The sequence below is a fragment of the Rhinolophus ferrumequinum genome, chromosome 21 (assembly GCF_004115265.2).
Source record: "Rhinolophus ferrumequinum isolate MPI-CBG mRhiFer1 chromosome 21, mRhiFer1_v1.p, whole genome shotgun sequence".
Classification (NCBI taxonomy): Eukaryota; Metazoa; Chordata; class Mammalia; order Chiroptera; family Rhinolophidae; genus Rhinolophus; species Rhinolophus ferrumequinum.
The window spans coordinates 54,799,428-54,818,954 of NC_046304.1; the positions used below are offsets into that span (position 1 = coordinate 54,799,428).

The following is a 19,527-nucleotide window of genomic DNA, read 5'->3' on the forward strand; positions in this document are numbered from 1 at the left end:
GGGATGTGGCTTCTGAGCAGACAATTCCTGATGACCGTGCATAGACCCCTTTCACAGAGACTTGCGCCCAATGCCAGAGGACCCTGGCTGGCTTCTCCCACCCTCGTGGGCTCCTGGAGCCCATGTGCCTGTCTCCGGGCTCCATTCCTACGCCTGAGGTCCAGCTGGGCCTCGGCTCTCTTCCTGCCCCATCCACACCGCAGTCCCCTGCACCGAGTTCCCCGATCGGCAGCGACTGGAGTCCTGGCTGGCCAAAGTCTCTTCCCAGGTCTGAGTGGCAGGACGGGCTTCTCCTGGGAACAGTTATTTGAATCCAAGTGGAAAATTACTGGTTTGAAAGTGTATAATCATAATCCAACAACACAAAATGGCAGTGGTGTGACCGGTCACTTATGAGAAAAAAAGTCTCAAGACCTGAGTCAGTGGACATGAACTTAGACCAAAAAAGATAAAAAAAAAAATGGAACAGGTCCAGCTCACAAACCTGCGGCGAGATGCAACGTCAGAGGATGGCTTACACACCGAGAAACACCTACCGTGTTTCCCCGAAAATAAGACCTGGCTGGACAATCAGCTCTAATGCATCTTTTGGAGTAAAAATTAATATAAGACCGGTCTTATTTTACTATAATATAAGGCCGGGTCTATAGGATGAAATATAATATAATAAATATAGTGTAATATAATATATGAAATACCAAATCTTAATTTTTGCTTCAAAAGACGCTTTAGAGCTGATTGTCTAGCTAGGTCTTATTTTCAGGGAAACATGATATGTGTGTGCTCCATGGCATTCCAAGTGCTCAAACCAGTGCAGACAGAGCACAGGGGGAGCCACACGTCCCCTCCCAGCGGCACTGCATGTGGAACGAACGACTCTGGGAAGCTCCTGCGGTGACAGGAGCTGGACACTGCTCACAGGTTCTGAATAATGACCCACTCATAGGAGCTGCTCGCCAGACACTTTCCATCAAGGGGACACGTTTTTTCTTCCTCGTCCCCCACCATCTAGGACATTGTGTCACAGGTGGGGCCTGGGGCAAGGTTCAGGAAGGCAGGAAACCCTTAGGTGATGTTAAGGGGAGTGGACACAGAGCCCCAGTCTGCCGTGAATGGAGCACCAAGCCGACCGGGGCCATGCGAGGCGAGACGCGGCCCACTGGGAGAAGCCGACGGCCGGCCCCATCCCGCAGGCATCCACTCCTGTCCTGGGGTCCTTGGGTCTGTCATCGGTGCTGTACCATGTCCACAGCAAGTTTCGAGAATTCTCTCTTCCCCCTTGTTGAGATGAGGCTGCAGGTTTGTGGGCACTGTGCCCCTCCACTTGTCTTGACCCCCAACGTTGTTCCTCAGCCCAGAGCCCGATGGCGCAGTCAGGGCCTCTCCCGGGCTCCCACAACCCCAGGCCCCAGCCCCAGGACACCTGGCCCCACGTGTCCCCGCGGTTCCTTTTCTTCCTGAGGACATATCAATGACTCACACACAAACCAGCTGTGTAGACACCAACCTGCTTATTGGGAATTGCCTGTCTGCCCTCCACATGTGTCTACACGGCCAAGCACACACATGGATATCCACGTGCCCATGCACACAGCTGCTTACACATTTGCACAGCAATTCACACAATACATGCCAGGAACATGTGTGAACATCCCCGTACATGTGCATGTGTGCACCCACACGCATGCACACACACACACACACACACACTCCTAGTGTTGATAACACTCAGGAAGCCCGCCTCCAGGGAAAAGGCTTGCCAGATGCTGTCACTCCCTGCAGGACCCCCCACCTCGGAGGACCCTTGGGCAGCTGAAGGCGGGGCTGTAAGGAACACAGACTTGTGTGGGATGGGAGAGACTGTACGTTGTGTGGCCTGTCCAGAGCTGAGCCGCCAGGAGCTACGCTTGTCCGTTGAGACAACGAGCCAAATAGAAAGTGACAATCAAGCTTTTATTCACTATTGCAACAGCATAGCAAGAGGCCAGGAAAAGCCACTAGCCTCCTTCCGTCACCTACTCCTCCCGTGGAAAGGCAGTCAGGGCAGGTGGTGTGCAGATGGAGAGGCTGTCCCACTGCAGAGGGGGCCCCAAACAGAAGTCTGCTGCTGTCTTACGGACTTGGGGTCAGGCGAGCAGGGCAAGTACTGAGTCAGACTGGAGAGGTGTCTTCAAGGCCCCCAGTAAGGGGGTCTGGCTGAAGAACCTGACAGAGGCCTTGGCTGAGGGGCCCCCCAATAAGGCGGCCTCTGCATGGAGACACCCAAGAGCATGGCTGGCCGGGAGGCCTGAATCCTTGAGTGCCGTGTCCCCCAAGACCGCGATGCCCTGGCTGGGCACCAAGCTCGGTGTGGGGAGGGCCGCGCCCCCGAGGCTTGCAGGTAAAACGTCTGCGAAGGAACCCTGGCCTTGGGCCCACTCCTTAGCACTTGGTCCACCCAGGGCCCCCTCCAGCAGGTGAGGAGAGCAGGACAGAGCCCAGAGAGCCGGACACAGCCCCCTCCCCGGCCCCAGACACGAGAGTGCAGACCCTTCCTGTGGGAGCAGAGCTGGGAGAAGGGGCAGCCCACACACTACAGAGTCTGGGCCCATGGGGAGGGCGGGCATGTCCTCACTCTCCCAAGGTGCCTGATCCCACGGGCCTGCCAGGGACTGTGGGGGAGGTCTGCAGGCCAGCTGTCTGCTGGACGCTCACGTCTCCCTGGATGTGGATGTGGCCGTGGCCTTGACCGCCTGAGGGAGTCAACTGAAGCCAGCAAGAAGCAGTACCATTCTTCCTCCCTTGGGCAGAGCCAGAGCAACTCCTGGGTCAGGAGTCAAGGGTCACTCAGAGATGAGGTCGCCCTGCTTCTGCACAGGACACCAGTCCGTGTCCGGGTAGAGAAGGCAGTGGACGGACTTAAATCTGAGAAGGGGAAAGTGGCGGTCAGGGCGTGGGAGGGGGGGCTGGCTCCAGAGCTCTGCCCCACTGCCCACTCACCGTGTGGGGTCCTGCTGCAGGCTGAAGCCTCCGGCCACATTCACCACATTACGGGGGTTCTCAGGACCCCCGTAGCTCAAGGTGACCTGGGAGAAGAGAGTAGGGCGACATACTCTTTCAGGGCCAGGCCTTGCTTCCTCCATCCACCTCAGGAGTGCAGCCTGGAGAGGCTGCTCGGCCTCCTGATTCCCCTGGGGCCCCCACCCCGTGCCCTCCCAGATAAGTCTGGAAGAGCACTGAAGGGCGACCTGGGCAGAACAGAAGACACCACAGGACGGCCGCTGGTGGCCCTGCCCAAAGCCGACTGGCTCTGCCGGTGGCCTGGTCTGACTCCCATCACCAGCCGAACCCCTGCCCACTGTCCAGCTGTCCTGGGCCAGTCCACATGGGAAATCACAGCAGCTGTCCTTTATAACTGGGCCCCCAGATGAGAATGGTGACCCCAACACACTCGGGACCCCGGGTCCCAGCAGAGCAGGCCAAGTCCAGAGTCCACACTGGGGCCCACCTCAGCCACGCGCGAATCCCTCCAGAGCCCTTAGCCCTTGCTCAGCTGAGAGACCATCTGGGTCAGGCCCCTTCAGCAACAGGGTGAGGGCAAGGTCCCCGAGGCAGGAGGGACAGCTGCCGAGACGCCAGGGAGCACCCAGCGGCCGTACCTGCTGCAGCACAGTGGCGGCTGGCAGCCTCTGCAGGTTCTCCAGGTGGGAGTGGAAGAGCGAGCTGTGCCGCAGACGGGCGCCCAGCAGGCCCTCCACAATGTAGCCCACCGTGCAGTCGTCCGGGAGCCGCACCCGCTCGGCTGTGCTCATGAAGCTGCCCAGGCTGGGGGTGGGTGCTGGTCAGTGCCTCCTCAGTCTCCCGCACCCCCACCCAGGCAGCCGGAGCCCCCACGGCCCTTACTCACCTGGCCCATGGGCTCATCTTGAGGGCAAGGCCTCTGCTCAGGCAGAATCCAGCCCCACCGGTAGCGAACCAGAACTTGACAGTGGTCACCTGGGGAGGAGGGAGCTGTCAGGGCTCCTCACCCCGCCCCCCGCCGCGGGTGGATCACACATCTGCCCTTCCCCACGGGATCTCCACACTCTCGGCTGCCACTCCCTGGGCCCAGCACTCACAGTTCCACCTCCCTGGACCCGCTCGGTAGCCTCGATGGGGTGGTCCAGGCTGGGCCGCCCCAGGTAGATGTCCTGGCTGGGTGAGAAGGTGGACAGCAGCTGCAGCAGGCTTCTGGGATTCACGTAGTTGTCGTCATCCACGTGGCAGAACCACCTGGGGGCAGTGGGGAAGTCTCTCGAGTGTGGAGCCTGCCCAGGTGTGTGGGCCCAGCTGCAGCCCTGGGCTGTCCGAGGGGGCGTGGGGGCGTGGCCACCACATACTTGCGTCCAGACTCGATGAACTTGTCATACTCCACCGACATCTTGCAGCACAGTGCCTGCCGGGTGTGCACGGCTGAGCAATTGGTGTTGATGACATGGCTGCCTGCTGGGTTGAAAGATTGGGGACCTGTGAGGACCTGGGCGAGGCCTGGAGTGAGGTCTGCCCCTCCAAGGTCAGGGCAAAATGTGGCTGTCCACAGGCCTGGCCGTCTTACCCTGCTCAAGACCGCGAGGCCAGATCCAACCACAGCCCTGGCCTGGCCTCACTCAGCTGACCCTATTACTGACCTCTGTGGTCCAGGCAGATGACAACTACTTGGAATCCCATGAGTAGAAACTCACCACGAAACAGGACTGGGGGTGGGGGGGACCCACCTGACTGGCGGGGCAGACCCGGGAGGGATAGTTTCCTGGTGGGGCTTCTTCATGGGCTGTGGCTCGAGCCTGAGGCCCTGGAAGTCAGCCAGCGGCACAGGGAGGCGGACCATGGCTGTCAGGGTGAGGCCCTGGATGGATGCTGGGCCGGTGGCAGGTGGGCATCCTGGCCTTGCCTTGTACCAGTCAGTGACCCTGAGCAGGTGGCTTAAGCCCCCTGAGCCACTGTGCACAGTAGGGGAGTTTGTGGCATTTCAATGAGGACTCTGTGAGGGTCCCTTGGGCACGCTGGCTGGGATGGGGGCCACTCACCTCCCTGGAGCTGTAAATCAGGGTCGTCCCCATCGGTGAAGATGAATGTCTGGGGAGAGAGAACCTGTGAAGTATAAGTGGCACTCCCCAGTGACTCCCGGCCTGGCAGGGCCTTAGACCGGGTGAGAGAGGGTGAGGCTGCAGCGTGGGGCCTCAGGAAGAGAACTGGTGCCAGGCCAGGCCTGGGCATGGACACGGCTGGGGGTGGGGGGAGAGGAGAGCGTGGTGTCCCGGTGCCAGCCTGCTACTACCCTCAGCATCTCGGGTGAGGCTGGGACCAAGCCTGCTCTCACAGAAGTTTCTAGGGTCCCCGCCCAGTGTCAGCTGGGAGAACCCACCCAACTCTAAAGCCCAGAAAAGAGCAAGAGGGGTGGACACCGGAGGCCCTGGGTCCCGCTGACTCAGGGCCTGGGGCCTGGCCGCCATGCAGGGGACACAGCCCCGGGTGGGCGGTTCCGGGGTCAGTGATCTCGCAGCAGTAGCGCCGGGGCGGAGGGGTCCCGGGGCGGGGCCCACCTGCCGAGGGGCCCGGGAGATCCAGGTGCGCAGCAGCAGCCCCAGGCGCGGCCCGTGGTTCTTCCGGGTGGTCTTGACCGCGATGAAGACGTCGTCGGGCCGCAGACGGGGGGCGTTGGCGCGGGCGGGGGGCCCGCGCAGGCCGGGGCCGGGGGTCGGCGCCGGGGCCCGGGCTGGGGCGGGCGCGCGGGGCAGCGGCAGCGGCAACAGCAGGAGCGCGGCCAGGGCCGCGGCCAGCGCGAGGCAGGCCCGGCACAGCAAGCCCCGCACACGGCTCATGCGGCCGCCGACCGGCCGGCAGCGCCCGGGCCAGGCGCCCTCCGCGGCCCCTTTAAGAGCTGCCCCGCCCGCGCCCGCGCCCCGGAAGCGGCGGCCGCGCTGCCCCGGAAGTGGACGGCGCGCCGCGGCGGGGTGGGCGAAGATGCCGTTGCCGGTTCAGGTGTTTAACTTGCAGGTAACGAGCCGCGGCCGGCGGCCCCTCCGCGCCCCCGCCGCTGGGCCGGAGCCGAGGCCGAGGCCCGCCGTGCGGCGCGCGCGCTCCCGCCCCCGTCCCGGCCGCAGCGTCCCCGCGCGTCGGCGCTGGCAGGCCCGCCTGCGCTAACGCTCTTTCTCCCTGCAGCAGCCAGCCAGCTCTGTGTCAGGGTCGGGGGGTGCAGAGAGTCAGGACAGAATGAGGGATAGCCCGGCCCCCAGCGCGGCCGCCTCGTCAGTGACAGCTCTGTACTGCGCCCCTCCCAGCAGTAGGGCAGACCTCTTCCTGCCGGGCACGGCCGGGGACTTCAGCCTGAGCGCCAGCCTGTCGGCCTGTACGCTGCTTTATGAGGTACCGTCCAGGACAGGGGGCCCAGGACAGCCAGCGAGCGAGCGAGCCGGGAGGGGGGCAGCCCCGCCTGCCGGCCGCCGAGCCCGCGCAGACCGCGCCGGGGCCGCTCGCCGTGCTCCCGGGAGCGCGCGGCTCGCGCCGCCAGGTCCGGCCCGCTGCGCCCCAGGTGACCCCCTCCCGCCTCCGGATCGGCTGGCGCCCGGCCCCGCGGCAGGAGTCGCCGGCACTGCTGCCCCGGCAGCTCGGGTCGTTCCTGGGTTCAGGTCGCGTCCGTCTCTTCCTGACTTGGAGGAAGCTGCGCCAGGACGGTGGCTGGGGACGTGTGGGGACCCTCGGGGGTCCCTGGGTAGCGGTCCTCCGATGAGTGCTTTCCCGCTCCAAAGATGGGCGATTAGAATCGGGCCAGGGGCTTGTGCCCACGAGCCGCCAGGCTTGAGGTGCTGGGGACGCGGGAGCGGGGAGGGGCGGCCGCCGGGGAGATGGCTGGCAGAGCCGGCCGAGCTCGGGGCACAGTGAGGGTCTCTTGCCCTCCCCGCGCTGTCCCGCCCTGGAGGTGACCAGGTGTCCGCCCACGTTGCAGGGGGCGGTGGAACCCATGCAGATCGATGTGGACCCGCAGGAGGACCCGCAGAACACACCTGATGTCAACTATGTGGTGGAGAACCCCACCCTGGTACGGGCCTGCGGGACCCTCCTCCGCCGAGGGGGAGGTGTGCCAGTCCTGCTGGGGGGCCCAGGCCAGGCTCCGCACTCTGGCCGTGTCTTTCTGTGACCCAGAAACCTCTGGGGTTTCTAAGCGTCCCCTGATGACGGGGCTCTGCACTCCGCTTCTCCCTGCCTGGCAGGGCCTGCGTGCCGGGCCACCCTGCAGGCTGTCTCACCATGAGGACAGGTCTTCCTTGAGGCCCAGCTTATGAAGTCCTGTCTCCTCACTGCCCAGCCTGGTGGCTGGCCGTCATGAGTGGGTGCCCACCTGGCTCTGGCCATTCCCACTCCACTTCCTGGGTGTAGCTCCACTCCCGGGGCCCCTGCACTTGCTGCCCTGTGTGGCCTGTCCTCGGCACCTGGATACTGGTCCATCTGGTGCCCACATGCCCAGCTGTTCCCATCACGGCCCAGGGCCTTTCAGACATGGGGGAAGGGCCAGCATTCAGGCTGCTGCTCCTGACTCACTAGCTGGCGCTTGGGGTCCGGGGTGCCTTCCTGAACAAGCCGCCCCCCCATCGTCCCCCAGGATCTGGAGCAGTATGCGGCCAGCTACAGTGGTCTGATGCGCATCGAGCGACTTCAGTTCATTGCCGACCACTGCCCCCCGCTGCGGGTGGAGGCCCTCAAGATGGCCCTGTCCTTCGTGCAGAGGACCTTCAATGTGGACATGTACGAGGAGGTCCACCGGAAGCTGTCAGAGGCCACCAGGTGAGGCCATGGGCCAGGCATGGTGTGTCCCCATTGGGCCCAGCCCAGACGGGCGCTTCCCGTGCTGCTGTAGCGTCTGGCCCCACCCTTGGGGGACAGTTATGGCAGCACTCCCATGGCACAGTGACCGGCCTTGTTGAAAAGCCAGGAAGGGCGGTAAATGGCAAAGTGGGTTGGGTGCTTACTCACCCCGCAGGGAGAGTTCAGGCTCTTTACATCACCCCTGCTTTTTTCTGCATGCGTGTGCTCATGTACTTATTCTGCAGCCCCCCAGGCTCCCCCTGTGCCCCCCTGCCAACTGGGTGCTCCCAGTGTGGGCTGTGGGCAGGCAGGGTCCCGTGGGAGGTGCCCTCCTGCTGGCACATTGCCCCTGACGGCCAGGTCCTCCCCCAGGGAGCTGCAGAATGCGCCAGACGCCATCCCCGAAAGTGGCGTGGAGCCCCCGCCACTGGACACGGCCTGGGTGGAGGCCACACGGAAGAAGGCCCTGCTAAAGCTGGAGAAGCTGGACACAGACCTGAAGAATTATAAGGGCAACTCCATCAAGGAGAGCATTAGGTGCCACTGCGGGGGGCAGGGGGCGGGGCGGCCAGGCACATACCCTGGGGATGGCCAGGCCCATACTCACAGCCCAGCCCACAGGCGTGGCCACGATGACCTGGGTGACCACTACCTCGACTGTGGGGACCTTAGCAACGCCCTCAAGTGTTACTCCCGGGCCCGGGACTACTGCACCAGCGCCAAGCATGTCATCAACATGTGCCTCAATGTCATCAAGGTGGGCCCTGCAGTGGGTGGGAGGGGTGGGGGTCGCAGAGCATCACCGCCTTGTGCCAGGCGGGGCTCCCCAGGCTGAGTCGGCCCCACCTGCCCACCCACCAGGTCAGCGTCTACTTGCAGAATTGGTCTCATGTGCTGAGCTACGTCAGTAAGGCTGAGTCCACCCCGGAGATTGCCGAGGTACCCTGCCGCCTTTGCCCTCCTCAGGCCGGGGCTGGGGGTGGGCGAGGGTGTGGGAGGCACTGCTTGCTCACGTGCCACCGCCTACCCCTGCAGCAGCGTGGGGAGCGGGACAGCCAGACCCAGGCCATCCTCACCAAGCTCAAGTGTGCCGCAGGTGAGGGCCCTGGGGCCCTGGGCGGGAGGACTCAGCTGGGGCAAAGCCTGGAGCCCCACGCCATGGCTGTAGGTGACACCTGCCCGGCTCGGGTTCCATGTGGTGAGGCCAGTGTGTGACCGGTGCTTAGGTGCTTAGGAACAGAGACGCTGCCTTCTGATGGCTGCTGTCAGGGCAGGTCCCCGGCCTGCGCGTCCCTTGCATCAGTAAGAGTTGTGCACGGACGGCTTCCCCAGGCGCCTGACTTGAGGGAGGCACCCTGTCCGGGCTTTTGGCCATTGTCACTCACCTAGCCAGAATATCTGTCCCCGAGGCTGAGGAGCCGCTGGGGCGGGAGGGGTCCTGGGAGGTCTGGCAGTGTCCCCTTGGGACCTCATCCTCCCCGTCCCCCAGGGCTGGCTGAGCTGGCTGCTCGCAAGTACAAGCAGGCAGCCAAGTGCTTCCTGCTGGCTTCCTTCGATCACTGCGACTTCCCTGAGGTGAGGGCATGAGGGCATCTGGGGAGCAGCCCTCGCTGGGAAGTGGGAAGCAGGGGGAGGGCTCCTGGGTTGGGCTCTTTGTTGGGGGGGGTCTCTCCCAGTGAGGTTCTAGGTGCTGAGTGGGCGTTGGGCAGGGCAGGGTGGCCTCCACCCTGGCTCTGTCCTGACCGGCAGTGACCCCGGGTCCCTGGACCGCCTCCCTCTGCCCCTCAGCTGCTTTCCCCCAGCAACGTGGCCGTGTATGGCGGCCTGTGCGCCTTGGCCACCTTTGACCGGCAGGAGCTCCAGCGCAACGTCATCTCCAGCAGGTGGGTGGAGGGTGGGGTGCTGGGCCGTGCCCCTCCCTGGGCCGCCAGGGCAGGTGGGCGGGCGCAGGGCGGCTCTGAGGAGTCTGGCGCCCGCAGCTCCTTCAAGTTGTTCTTGGAGCTGGAGCCACAGGTGCGGGACATCATCTTCAAGTTCTACGAGTCCAAGTACGCCTCGTGCCTGAAGATGCTGGACGAGATGAAGGTGAGGGCCGGCCTGGCTGCAGGGCGGCAGGCGGGGGCCGACGGGTGGGCCCTGACCAGCTCTCCTTGCCAGGACAACCTGCTCTTGGACATGTACCTGGCCCCCCACGTGAGGACCCTGTACACCCAGATTCGCAACCGTGCCCTCATCCAGGTAAGCGGGGGCACAGGCCGAGGCGGGGCGCTGCGGGCGCGCCTGGAGGCTGGGCAGCTGATGTGCCCTCTGCTCTGCAGTATTTCAGCCCCTACGTGTCGGCTGACATGCGCAAGATGGCCACGGCCTTCAACACCACGGTGGCAGCCCTGGAGGACGAGTTGACGCAGCTCATCCTGGAGGGGCTGATCAATGCCCGCATTGACTCCCACAGCAAGGTGGGCGCCCCGGGGGGCGGGGCGCACGCAGGGGGCGGGGCGCACGCAGGGGGCGGGGCGCCGGGGCGGAGCCAGGCTCGAGCCCCGCCTCGCCCCGCAGATCTTATATGCCCGTGACGTGGACCAGCGCAGCACCACGTTCGAGAAGTCCCTGCTCATGGGGAAGGAGTTCCAGCGCCGTGCCAAAGCCATGATCCTGCGGGCGGCCGTGCTGCGTAACCAGATCCACGTCAAGGTGAGCGCAGGGGCGGTGCACGGGCGGGGAGGGGCCGGGCCAGGTGCAGGTGCACTGGCCCACCTCCTGGGCTAACGGTCCTGTGTCCATCGCAGTCCCCTCCACGAGAGGGGAGCCAGGGGGAGCTGACACCAGCCAATAGCCAGTCCCGAATGAGCACCAACATGTGAGGGCACCCGTCAGCGTCCAGGGCCATCTGCGTGCCCTGCCCCGCCGCCCCCTCGGACTTGGACATCTGGGCCTACCTGCTCTCCGGGCACTTCTGGAGGTGCTACCTGTGGCCCACTTGCAGGGGCCCAGCCACTGGACCCTGCCCGGGCTTCCCTGTGCCCAGCTTCTCTGCCCTCCCCGTGCTGTGCCGCATGCTGGGCCCCTACAGAGGAGGGGCCTTCCTGCAAGGAGAGGCCTGCAGGGCTCGACCCCCGCGCCCAGGGTCCCGCCCACCGGCACTGCCTCTCAGCCTTCCTGTTCACGTGTGTTTCGGGGTTGCAGACGATCGTGAAGCTTAGTCTATTAAAGGGCGATCTGAGAACACACCCCTTGCACTACTCCATCTCCCTGGGGCCAGGGCCTGGGCCTCGTCCCTGGGCTCCCCCTGCCTCATGTTTCGGTGGCAAGGCAGGAGTGGAGGGGAGGGAGCTAAGCCCCAGCCTTCCCTCTGCAGGGCTGAGGCTTGTCTAGGGAAGTCTTGGGCTATAACAGGATCAAGGCAGAAGGTTCTTTGCTTGTCTGCCTGGCCCAACTCCACCCTCCCAGCTCCTGGTCAGGGTCAGGGGTCTTGCTGGGCCTGGGGACATCACAGGTCGGTTCTCTGCGTGCGTATTTTTGAAGTGATTTATTGTTCACTTTTGAACACACACAAGTTGCGAGGACAGGGCAGGTCCAGCCTGGGAGCCTGCTCCCTGGTGCAGCATTTCCGGGCCCCCAGGGCAGGCGGGCGAGGGGCAGACGGTCAGCTGGTCCTTCCATGTGAAGTAGCAGAGGACTCCCTGAGTGAAGGCGTTTCCTTAAGTGGGACTCCGCGGCTTTGGCAGCAGTCCTGGGGCTTGTCAGGCCAGCGCACCACCCAGGGCCTCAGGCAAGCCCCCAGGTTCCCCAGGCCCTGCCTGCTGAGGGTCCTGCAGCCGGGTCTGGGCCCCCTTCCAGGCCAGAGACTTCTCCAGTTTGGTTTTAAAAAGCAATCCATGACCTGGCAGATAGGGTGGGGGTGAGAAATGGGGCTCAGGAGGCCCAGACTCCAGCTGTCCTGCCCGCAGGGGTCAGGGGAGGGGCTGAGGGCAGCGGGTGCCCCTCACCTGGGCAGTCTGCCATCTCTTTGAAAGCGCGCTTCTTGCAGCAGCCCCGGCACAGATTGAACACACATCTGTTGCCCTGGACACAGGAAAGCCAGTGAGCCTGTGCGCACAACCCTTGGCCTGAGTGGCCTGCCAAGAGCACAGGGGGGTTGTTCCCCAGGCCAGGGCCTCCCTCCCAGACTCCGAGGGACACAGGCAGCACCCTCGGCAGACAGGGGAGCACTGCTCCCGTGGGTCCCAGGCAGCCCAGGGACTCTGAGACAGTGTCAGCAGGAACCACCCTGCCTGCTGACCCTCGGGCTGAGCTCTGCCATGGGCAGCGCGGCAGGGCTGACTCACCTTTGGGTTCCCACACTGATCACACCTGGCGTATTTTGCTGGGAAAAGAACACAAGGAAGTCCCGATTGAACAGGTGCGCCCCCACCACTGCTGTCTCCCACACGAAGCCCCTAGCAGGCGTCCCTGCTCACTGTGGCCCGCCTGACCCAAGCATGCGGCAGGCCCGGTCCTTCCAGGCTCTATGCCCATCTCTCCAGGGCGTGTGGGAGGGTCACAGGGCCCTTCCTGCTGGTCTCCCCTGTGGCTTGCTAAGAGCCACCTGGGAGGTGGCCCCCTCCCACGGCCCCGCAGCAGGGGCAGCTTACGCTTCAGTGAAGGATCGAAGGTCTTGTGAGGGTTCCTCAGCTGCTTCTTCTGCTTATTCTTGGACAAGACGTCCATGCTGCCCTCCTCTTCCTCCAGGGCCCGCTTGCTGCCAGCACCCCCGTTCTCCTTGCTCCCCTCCTTGGGCCTGAAAGGGAAGGGCAGTGGGCAGAGTTCAGCTCTCGGGCTGCTAGGGCTGGGCTGGCACAGAGGTCGGGACACTGGGACTCTAGGTTCTGAGCCACTGAGCCCCAGCCTGGCCCTGCCTCTGAGAACCCAGAGGGGCTCCAAGGGTCGCCCTCCTGACTGACCCCAGGACACATCCACCCAGGGCCAGAGATAAAGATTTAAAAACTAAGAATCTGCTGACGAGAGATCCACTGGGCACCTGGCAGGATGGGGCTGAGTGGCAGTGCCCTCCCCAGCCCTCATGTCACCCCTCCTGGCTCACGGGCCACGGCCCAGTGCCTGTGGGAGCTCACCCTGGCCGGAAGTAGGGCTGGCAGATCCAGTGGAAGAAAGGCAAACCGCCCGCAGGCTTCTCCCCTTCCTTCTGCCTGGCCATGTCCTCCTGCAAAAGCCCAGGGAGCCGTTGTCAGCACCCAAGCCTCCTCCCACCCGCTGGGCGTCTCGCCAGCCCTGCACGTGCCTGACACCGCAGCTTCAGCTCCCGGCTCACGGCCGCCACGCCCTCCAGGGTCTTGGCTTTGGCAAGCTCCTCTCGAAGCAGCTGGTGCACCTGCAGCCTGAGACAGACACCCCGTCACAGTGGGCCCACCATCCACCCTGAGCCCTGGGCACAGGGTACTGCCTTCCTTCCCAGGCTTCCCACCTGACCTGTCACCCTGGCCCTTCCAGACCTGACTTGCTGGCAAACTGTTTCCAGACAGGTCCCTCTTAAAACCCCCAACGCGCCAGGTAGGGCTCAGACCCACAGCATCTGCCTGGCGGGGCGACTCACGTGTGGTGCCACAGCTTGAAGAGGTGGGCCCGGACGTAGGACAGGGGGCAGGGGTGTTGTCGCACGATGTCCAGGTACTCCTCGGCCAGCTCCCACACGGCCGGGCTGCGGCCCTCGAACAGGGCGGGGTTGTGCAGATTGCCCTCTGCGGGGGGAGGGGCTTGAGGCTGTGGGCCCTCCTGTCCCAGGACACGCCCACCCCCACCCCACATCATACAGGGCGAGGCTGGCCCTGCTCAGGCTGCATGTGTGTGTGGGGGGGCACAGCCTCACCTGCACTCATGACGCCCTGCACCCCCGTGTCCTGGATGCAGCGCTCCACGTCCCGCAAACACTGGATGTTCCCATTGGCGAACACGGGGATGGCCACGGCCTTGCTGCTGGGAGCAGTGCGGCACTCAGTCCGGTGGCAGCGCCCAGGCCCAGCCCCCGCCTGCCACCGGTCCCCGCCACGTCCCCTCACCGCACAGCCTTGATATGCTCCCAGGACGCGGAGCCCGACAGAGGCCCCTTCTGCTCCTTGGTGCGCCCATGCACTGTCAGCAGCTGCGACAGAACGCCTGGTTCAGCCCCCACATCGACCCCACGGGACCTCCCCTTGGCTTCTGGGCATCAGCTTCCCACGCAGTACAGGAAAGGCTGCCCTGGGCCTGGCTCTCAGTCCCTGCCCCCAGCAGACCCAGGAGCCCTAGGCTGCACTTGGGACTAGCTGACAGGGAGGGGAGGAGGAGGAGGGGCAGGAGCCTGGCACCCCCACCCCCACCCCCACCCCGTACTTGCCTCCCTCATCAAGCATTGCCTCAAGGTCACCGTGATTCTTGTCGACACCCACCTCCCACCTCCCGGGGTCGTTCCTGGGGTCAGGGCCCCCCAGGCACGGGGTGGGGAACAGCCCATGGCCCGCTCACCTGACAGCCAGCCTTCTCCAGCATCTGGGCATACCTCACGGTCTTGTCAATCTCTGGGAAGACACGGATTTTGCACGTGACCGGGACAGAGAGTTTCTCATGGGCCAGCAGAACTGGGGGAAAGGAGAGTTGGCTTTTGAGAACTGTGGCCTTCACTCTCAGGCAGGCTGTGGGGACACACGGCTAAGCCCCCAAGGGAGCACAGGCCCCGCACACATGGTCCCCACTTGACAGCAGCTGAGAGAGCCGCCTTTGTCCCCCATGACATAGGAGGGGCCAGAGCTGGGCAAGGGCACTTGCCCTCTGGCACGGGACAGGTGCCTCTGCACCGCCTCCACCTACAGCAAGGAGTGCACCGCGGCCAGGACTCTGCGGCCCATGGCCGTGTCATCCGCCCGCTCACCCGGCACGCGCCCGACTCACTCATGCTCTGCAGCAGGTCCCACTCGTCCTGTAGGAAGGCTCCGTAGTGGCCTGCAAATGACAGCATGTGCTCTGCATTCTCCTCCCCTCACGTCCACGCAGGCCATGAGGGCCTGCACGCTAGTCCAGAGCCCTGTGTGGGGGCCTCCTGAGCACCACCCCACAGCCTCCCCAGGAGGGGTGTCTCAGCAGGGCGGTTTCTAGACACCAGACTTGTCCAGCTGCCTGAGCTCAAGGGTGCTGAAGCAAGGCCCACCCCGCACGGCCTCTGCCCAAGCAGCCACTTCTCAGACCCGGCGAGGAGGAAAGGCCAAGCCCCACATGAGGGGCACGGCAGCACAAGGATGTGACAGGGACGTCCTTCCAGCAAAACGACCTCCCAGGCACTAGAGGAAGTGAGGACCCTCTGAGAGCCTGCAGAACCCTGTCCCCAAGCTCTGCGCCCGAGGAGGGCAGCCCTGCGGTCCCCTCACCCCGGCCTGAAGCAACTCCTAGCCATGACACTGCGCCCCACCTCACCTCGCTTGGCGATCATTTGTGGGCAACCCAGATTCAGGTCGATGCCATCGCAGTAACCCTGAGCCAGGAGAGCCGCCTGCACAAACACCTCTGGGTCGTTGGCACAGAACTGGAAAAGACAGGCCCGTCACCACAAACCCCAGCCAGGCTCTAGTCCCTTTGGCCACCTGGCTCCACAAGGGTTCACGGGACAGTGTGGGGGTGGTTGCGGGGCTTGGCTATAGGATGGCGTCCTGTCCTAAATGCTTCCAAAACGACGAAGTTAGGACACATCCCCACACCACCAGGAAAGTGCACGACAGATTCACAGAATTTCTCTGTTGTAACAGAAAGCCAGTGTCGCTGACTTCCCTGAGGGCAGCCATTCTTTCTAATTGGAGACAGCAAGTGGGGTGATGTCACAGGGCTATGGACCTTTCGTGGCACCTACCTGTCCATTCACCAAGGTCTGAGCCAGCTCCCTGGGAAACAGATGTAGGTGCGCCTGGCACTTCTATGGCCCGCCCGCCTGCCCCGTCCTCCCTTCCAATCAGGAAGCTGTTTCTGGAATGGCACTCGAGGGCAGGGACAGGCCGCCCACCTGCACGATGAGGGGCCGGTCCTCGGGGCACACTTCACAGTACAGGTTCTCCTTCCGGTAGTTGGCATCGCGGACGAAGACCTGGGCGTGCAGCATGGGGGTGTAGCAGAGCTGGGCCCCATGGCGGCGGCTCAGCAGCCTCCAGGCCAGCTCGCTCTGGTCCACCATGGGGGCCACCACGTGCCGGGCCCCCCCCAGGGTGCGACTCCAGAACTCGAAGCCCTCCAGCTTCGGCATCTCCACGCTGCAAGGGGGAGAATGCCAGGGCTCAGCCATGGCCCAGGAGAAGCAACGCGGGCAGAGGACCAAGCTCGGGACGCGCTCCCCGCGCCCCCACAGCCAGTCCAGTGCTGCCCCACGGTCGTAAGGTATGTGTTCATGCAGGCCAAACACTGAAACCCAGGGCCATCACCTTCCAGTGGAGACCTTGGGCAAGTCAGTCAACACCTCTGAGCCTTAACCCCTCACTTGTTAGCAGGATTAAGATGTCTGCCTGGCAGGACTGGTGTCAACACTCAACAACATCCTGCAAGCCATGTCCCAGTGGGCACCTGGTCACAGTAGGCCACCATAAAAAGCAGCTCTAACTACAAGTTCCTGCCCCAGCCCAAGGCAGGAGCACCCTGTGGCCACATCCCGGCAGATGTGCAACCAGGCCTGCCCTCCCCACCCACCCTCCTCTGGGTGTCAGGGGGCCGTCCCGGTGCTGCGAGGGTCCCAGCCTGGGCCGCGTGTCGGCGACACGGAGGAGACAGCACTACCCTGCGCACCTCCACCCTCCCAGTGAAGGTGCGAGAAGCAGAGCTCTTCTCTCTGGCTCGTCTCGTCCGCAGCCAGCCGACCTGGAGGGACCCGCCTTGCCCCCGCCTGGCCCAGCCCCTGACACCACGAAGCTCCAAAGGAACGGAGGCTTTCTCAGCGGCGCTGACTTCGCGGTGCGGCTGTTCAGCAGGCTCACTTTAATAACTGAAGAGCCCAGCTGTGCGTTTGGAAGTTGTGAAATGACACACAAAAACCATCTAAGTGCCCACGTAGTCCCCAAAACACCGGGGCGGAGTGGGTCTGGGCAGCCGACACGCTGGTCCGCGTGAAGGAGGAGCCGGGCGGCGGCAGCGCTCGGGAGCCGCGAGCGCCGCGACCAAACCCCACGGGAAACCCACCTGAGTCGGCCCAAGCCTGGGCGCCCGCCGGGCGAGGTCCTCCTGGGGCGGCCTGCGGGGCTCCGGGCTCGCGCAGGCTCCAGAACCGCCACGCCGAGGCCGCCGCCGGGCCGCAGCCGGGCCCAGGGCTCCGCGCCTGGGCCGCCGGAAGGTGCGTCCGACAGGGAGGTCCGGGCGGCGCGCGGTGCTGCTGGAAACGCGTCCCCGGGAAACCGCGCCCGGCCGCCGAGCGGCCCGCCCGCGAGGCCGGGGACGCGCTCGGGGTCGGAGGGCTGAGGCCGGACGTCGGCTCGGCCACCCCGGAGTCCCGCTCCAGCCCGCGGCCCGAGCAGGATCACTTCCCTCAGGATTGATTGTCTTCCTTCCTGCCAAGCAGCGTGTCCTGGGAAGCCGCTTTGGGCCCCGCGGACTGGGGGTCACGGGCCTCCTGCCTCAGTCTCCTCCCTCCTCCCGTGCACAGTTCACAGCCTCCGACCTCCGTCTCCACGAGGCTAACGCCGGCCCGCCGTGCGCGATGGGGCACAGCCCAGGGCCACTGGAATTCTCCAAAGTAAGGAAAGGGTAGCGTTGCCAGTGGCAGTGCTTCGGGTGTCGTAGGTGGAGACAGTGACACCAGGACAGCCCCACTGTGTGACACGGAGCGCCCTTGGTCAGGCCTCCTCGGCGTCCTCACCTCCAATCGGGGTGAAGCACAGCCCCCCGTCCCTTCAAGCATCACCAGCGAGAGCAGGCGCTCTGCTCCGGTTCCCACAGCAAATGCCGGGGCACCCTCAGCTCTCAGCGCCTCCCGAGCTGCGTGGGGGAGGCCAAAGCGTCACAGCCTTCACACTTTTGGGTTTGGCACTTGTAAAATTAACGTCATCTGTTCCTTTTTATCTTTTCCAACGCGGCTACTAGAAACGTTCAGTTTACAAATGTGGGTGGGGGTGTCTGGAGTCGAAGATGAAGCAGCTCACCACATCTTCTGGAGAAGCAATGATCAACCAAACTGGACAGAACTGTTCACAGCACTCGCTCCAGGGCTCCGGAGGTTGGCCAAAGGCAGACGACACTTGAGAAACACTCATTATTTAAAAACAAATTACTTGAGAAACACCCATTATTTAAAAACAAATTACGGGCTATCAGTAGGAAGTAAGAACAGTGGGATACTGGAGTTTCCTCTGGGACCACTTTCATTTCCTCCCAGGAGAGCAAGGTGGGTCTGGAGCACCTGAGCCCCCTGCTGACACTGGAGACGGCTGGCCTGACTGGGGGAGGGGAGCCCATTGGAACAGGTGTTCCTCAAGAACAGTTGCAACCACAGTAGCAAACTGTACGGTTAATGTAACAGCTATCTCTAAGCAAGCAGTTGACCCCTTTCTTCTGGCATTTTTAGTTACATAGTGATAGCCCCTCCTTTGTTCCTGACATTGGTAATTATTAATAGACAACTTAGATGAAATGGACAAATTCTTAAAAACACACAGACTACCAAAACTGACTCAAGAAGCAATAAAACACCTGAATAGACCTGCCACAAGTAGAGAGACTGAATGATTATTACGTCCATGTCATGGATACTACACAGCATTAAAAAGGAACAAAGTATCGATATGTGCAGCACTCAGATGGTTCTCAGGAAAATTATGCTGGTTGAAAACTGCCAATCTCAAAAATAAGTCTGTTTGCATTGATAGACTGGTTGTGGAGTCACATCATTGTAGAGATGGAGACCAGGTTAGAGATGCTAGGGGTTTGGCTTGGGGGACAGTGTGGGAGGGAGCCTTTAGTGACGGAGCAATTCTTTCTTGCTGGTGGTGCTGCTTGTACAGACCCACACGCGATAAAATTGCACCCCTCCACACACACATACACATACACGAACACAGGTAAAACTGGTGAGCTCTTTGTGCTGATGCCCACTTCCTGGTTTCCGTACCGTGCCGCAGACGTACAAGATGTTGTCACTGGGGGAACTGGGTGAAGGCTACACAGAACCTCCTGCACAGCTTTTTGCAACGTTCTGTAAATTTCTACATGTAGTTTAAAAAAAAATATAACAATATAGCCAAGGCAGGAAAACAACCTCAGTGTCCAGTGACCAATGATGAGTGGATAAAGAAAGCGTGATGTGGAATGTTACTCAGCCATGAGAAAGGAAGCCTGGCCTTCTGGGACACCATGGATGGACTTTGATGTCCATCCTACGTGAGTTAAGTCAGAGACAGATACAGCATAACCTCACTTATACGTGCAATCTAAAAACACCAAACTCGTAGAAACAGACCAGAATGGTGGTTGCCAGGGCTTGGGGGTGGGGAGAAGGGAGATGTGGACCAAAGGGTACAAACTTCCCGCTACAAGATGAGTAAGTTCTGGGGAGCAAACAGACAGGTGCTGACTCTAAGTAGCAAACAGCATATCGTACACTTGCAAGTTGCTGAGAGAGTAGACCTTGAATGTTCTCATTATGACAACGAAGGTGATTCTGCAAGGTGAAGGACATGCTAACCTCACTGTGGTAAATATCTAGCAATATATCCA

The 19,527-nt window shown here is 62.8% G+C and overlaps 3 protein-coding genes across 10 annotated transcripts; 1 reads left to right on the top strand and 2 right to left on the bottom strand.

The window, feature by feature from the left end:
* Positions 1 to 1,934: 1,934 nt before the first annotated feature.
* RFNG (RFNG O-fucosylpeptide 3-beta-N-acetylglucosaminyltransferase) lies at positions 1,935 to 5,860 on the bottom strand. 4 transcript variants are annotated; one of them, XM_033091741.1, is made up of 8 exons: positions 5,562 to 5,860; positions 5,046 to 5,094; positions 4,359 to 4,461; positions 4,098 to 4,251; positions 3,887 to 3,975; positions 3,639 to 3,804; positions 2,980 to 3,065; positions 1,935 to 2,904 (listed from the first exon to the last, which is right to left on the bottom strand). In XM_033091741.1, the coding sequence occupies exons 1-8, from the start codon at positions 5,838 to 5,840 to the stop codon at positions 2,823 to 2,825; spliced, it is 1,008 nt and encodes a 335-aa protein (XP_032947632.1). In that variant the 5' UTR covers positions 5,841 to 5,860; the 3' UTR covers positions 1,935 to 2,822. The 4 variants fall into 4 exon arrangements, with proteins under 4 accessions (XP_032947632.1, XP_032947631.1, XP_032947630.1 ...); XM_033091740.1 differs by having other exon boundaries at positions 4,359 to 4,464; XM_033091739.1 differs by having other exon boundaries at positions 5,046 to 5,109.
* A 73-nt stretch (positions 5,861 to 5,933) lies between these two features.
* On the top strand, positions 5,934 to 11,048 carry GPS1 (G protein pathway suppressor 1). Of its 4 annotated transcripts, none has more exons than XM_033091506.1 (15): positions 5,951 to 6,015; positions 6,181 to 6,384; positions 6,965 to 7,057; positions 7,619 to 7,800; positions 8,194 to 8,358; positions 8,443 to 8,578; positions 8,683 to 8,760; positions 8,857 to 8,917; positions 9,311 to 9,396; positions 9,610 to 9,704; positions 9,801 to 9,906; positions 9,979 to 10,059; positions 10,140 to 10,277; positions 10,378 to 10,512; positions 10,608 to 11,048. In XM_033091506.1, exons 1-15 carry the CDS (start codon positions 5,983 to 5,985, stop codon positions 10,680 to 10,682), a joined length of 1,668 nt encoding a protein of 555 aa, XP_032947397.1. In that variant the 5' UTR covers positions 5,951 to 5,982; the 3' UTR covers positions 10,683 to 11,048. The 4 variants fall into 4 exon arrangements, with proteins under 4 accessions (XP_032947399.1, XP_032947397.1, XP_032947398.1 ...); XM_033091507.1 differs by having other exon boundaries at positions 8,860 to 8,917; XM_033091508.1 differs by lacking the exon at positions 6,181 to 6,384 and having other exon boundaries at positions 5,934 to 6,015.
* Positions 11,049 to 11,330: 282 nt separating this feature from the next.
* On the bottom strand, positions 11,331 to 17,160 carry DUS1L (dihydrouridine synthase 1 like). Of its 2 annotated transcripts, none has more exons than XM_033091799.1 (14): positions 17,002 to 17,160; positions 15,842 to 16,085; positions 15,262 to 15,370; positions 14,743 to 14,793; positions 14,320 to 14,432; positions 13,875 to 13,957; positions 13,685 to 13,788; positions 13,412 to 13,556; positions 13,100 to 13,196; positions 12,933 to 13,021; positions 12,453 to 12,598; positions 12,147 to 12,184; positions 11,808 to 11,883; positions 11,331 to 11,701 (listed from the first exon to the last, which is right to left on the bottom strand). In XM_033091799.1, the coding sequence occupies exons 2-14, from the start codon at positions 16,076 to 16,078 to the stop codon at positions 11,562 to 11,564; spliced, it is 1,428 nt and encodes a 475-aa protein (XP_032947690.1). In that variant the 5' UTR covers positions 16,079 to 16,085; positions 17,002 to 17,160; the 3' UTR covers positions 11,331 to 11,561. The 2 variants fall into 2 exon arrangements, with proteins under 2 accessions (XP_032947690.1, XP_032947689.1); XM_033091798.1 differs by having other exon boundaries at positions 11,333 to 11,701; positions 13,685 to 13,791.
* Between the last annotated feature and the right edge of the window lie 2,367 nt (positions 17,161 to 19,527).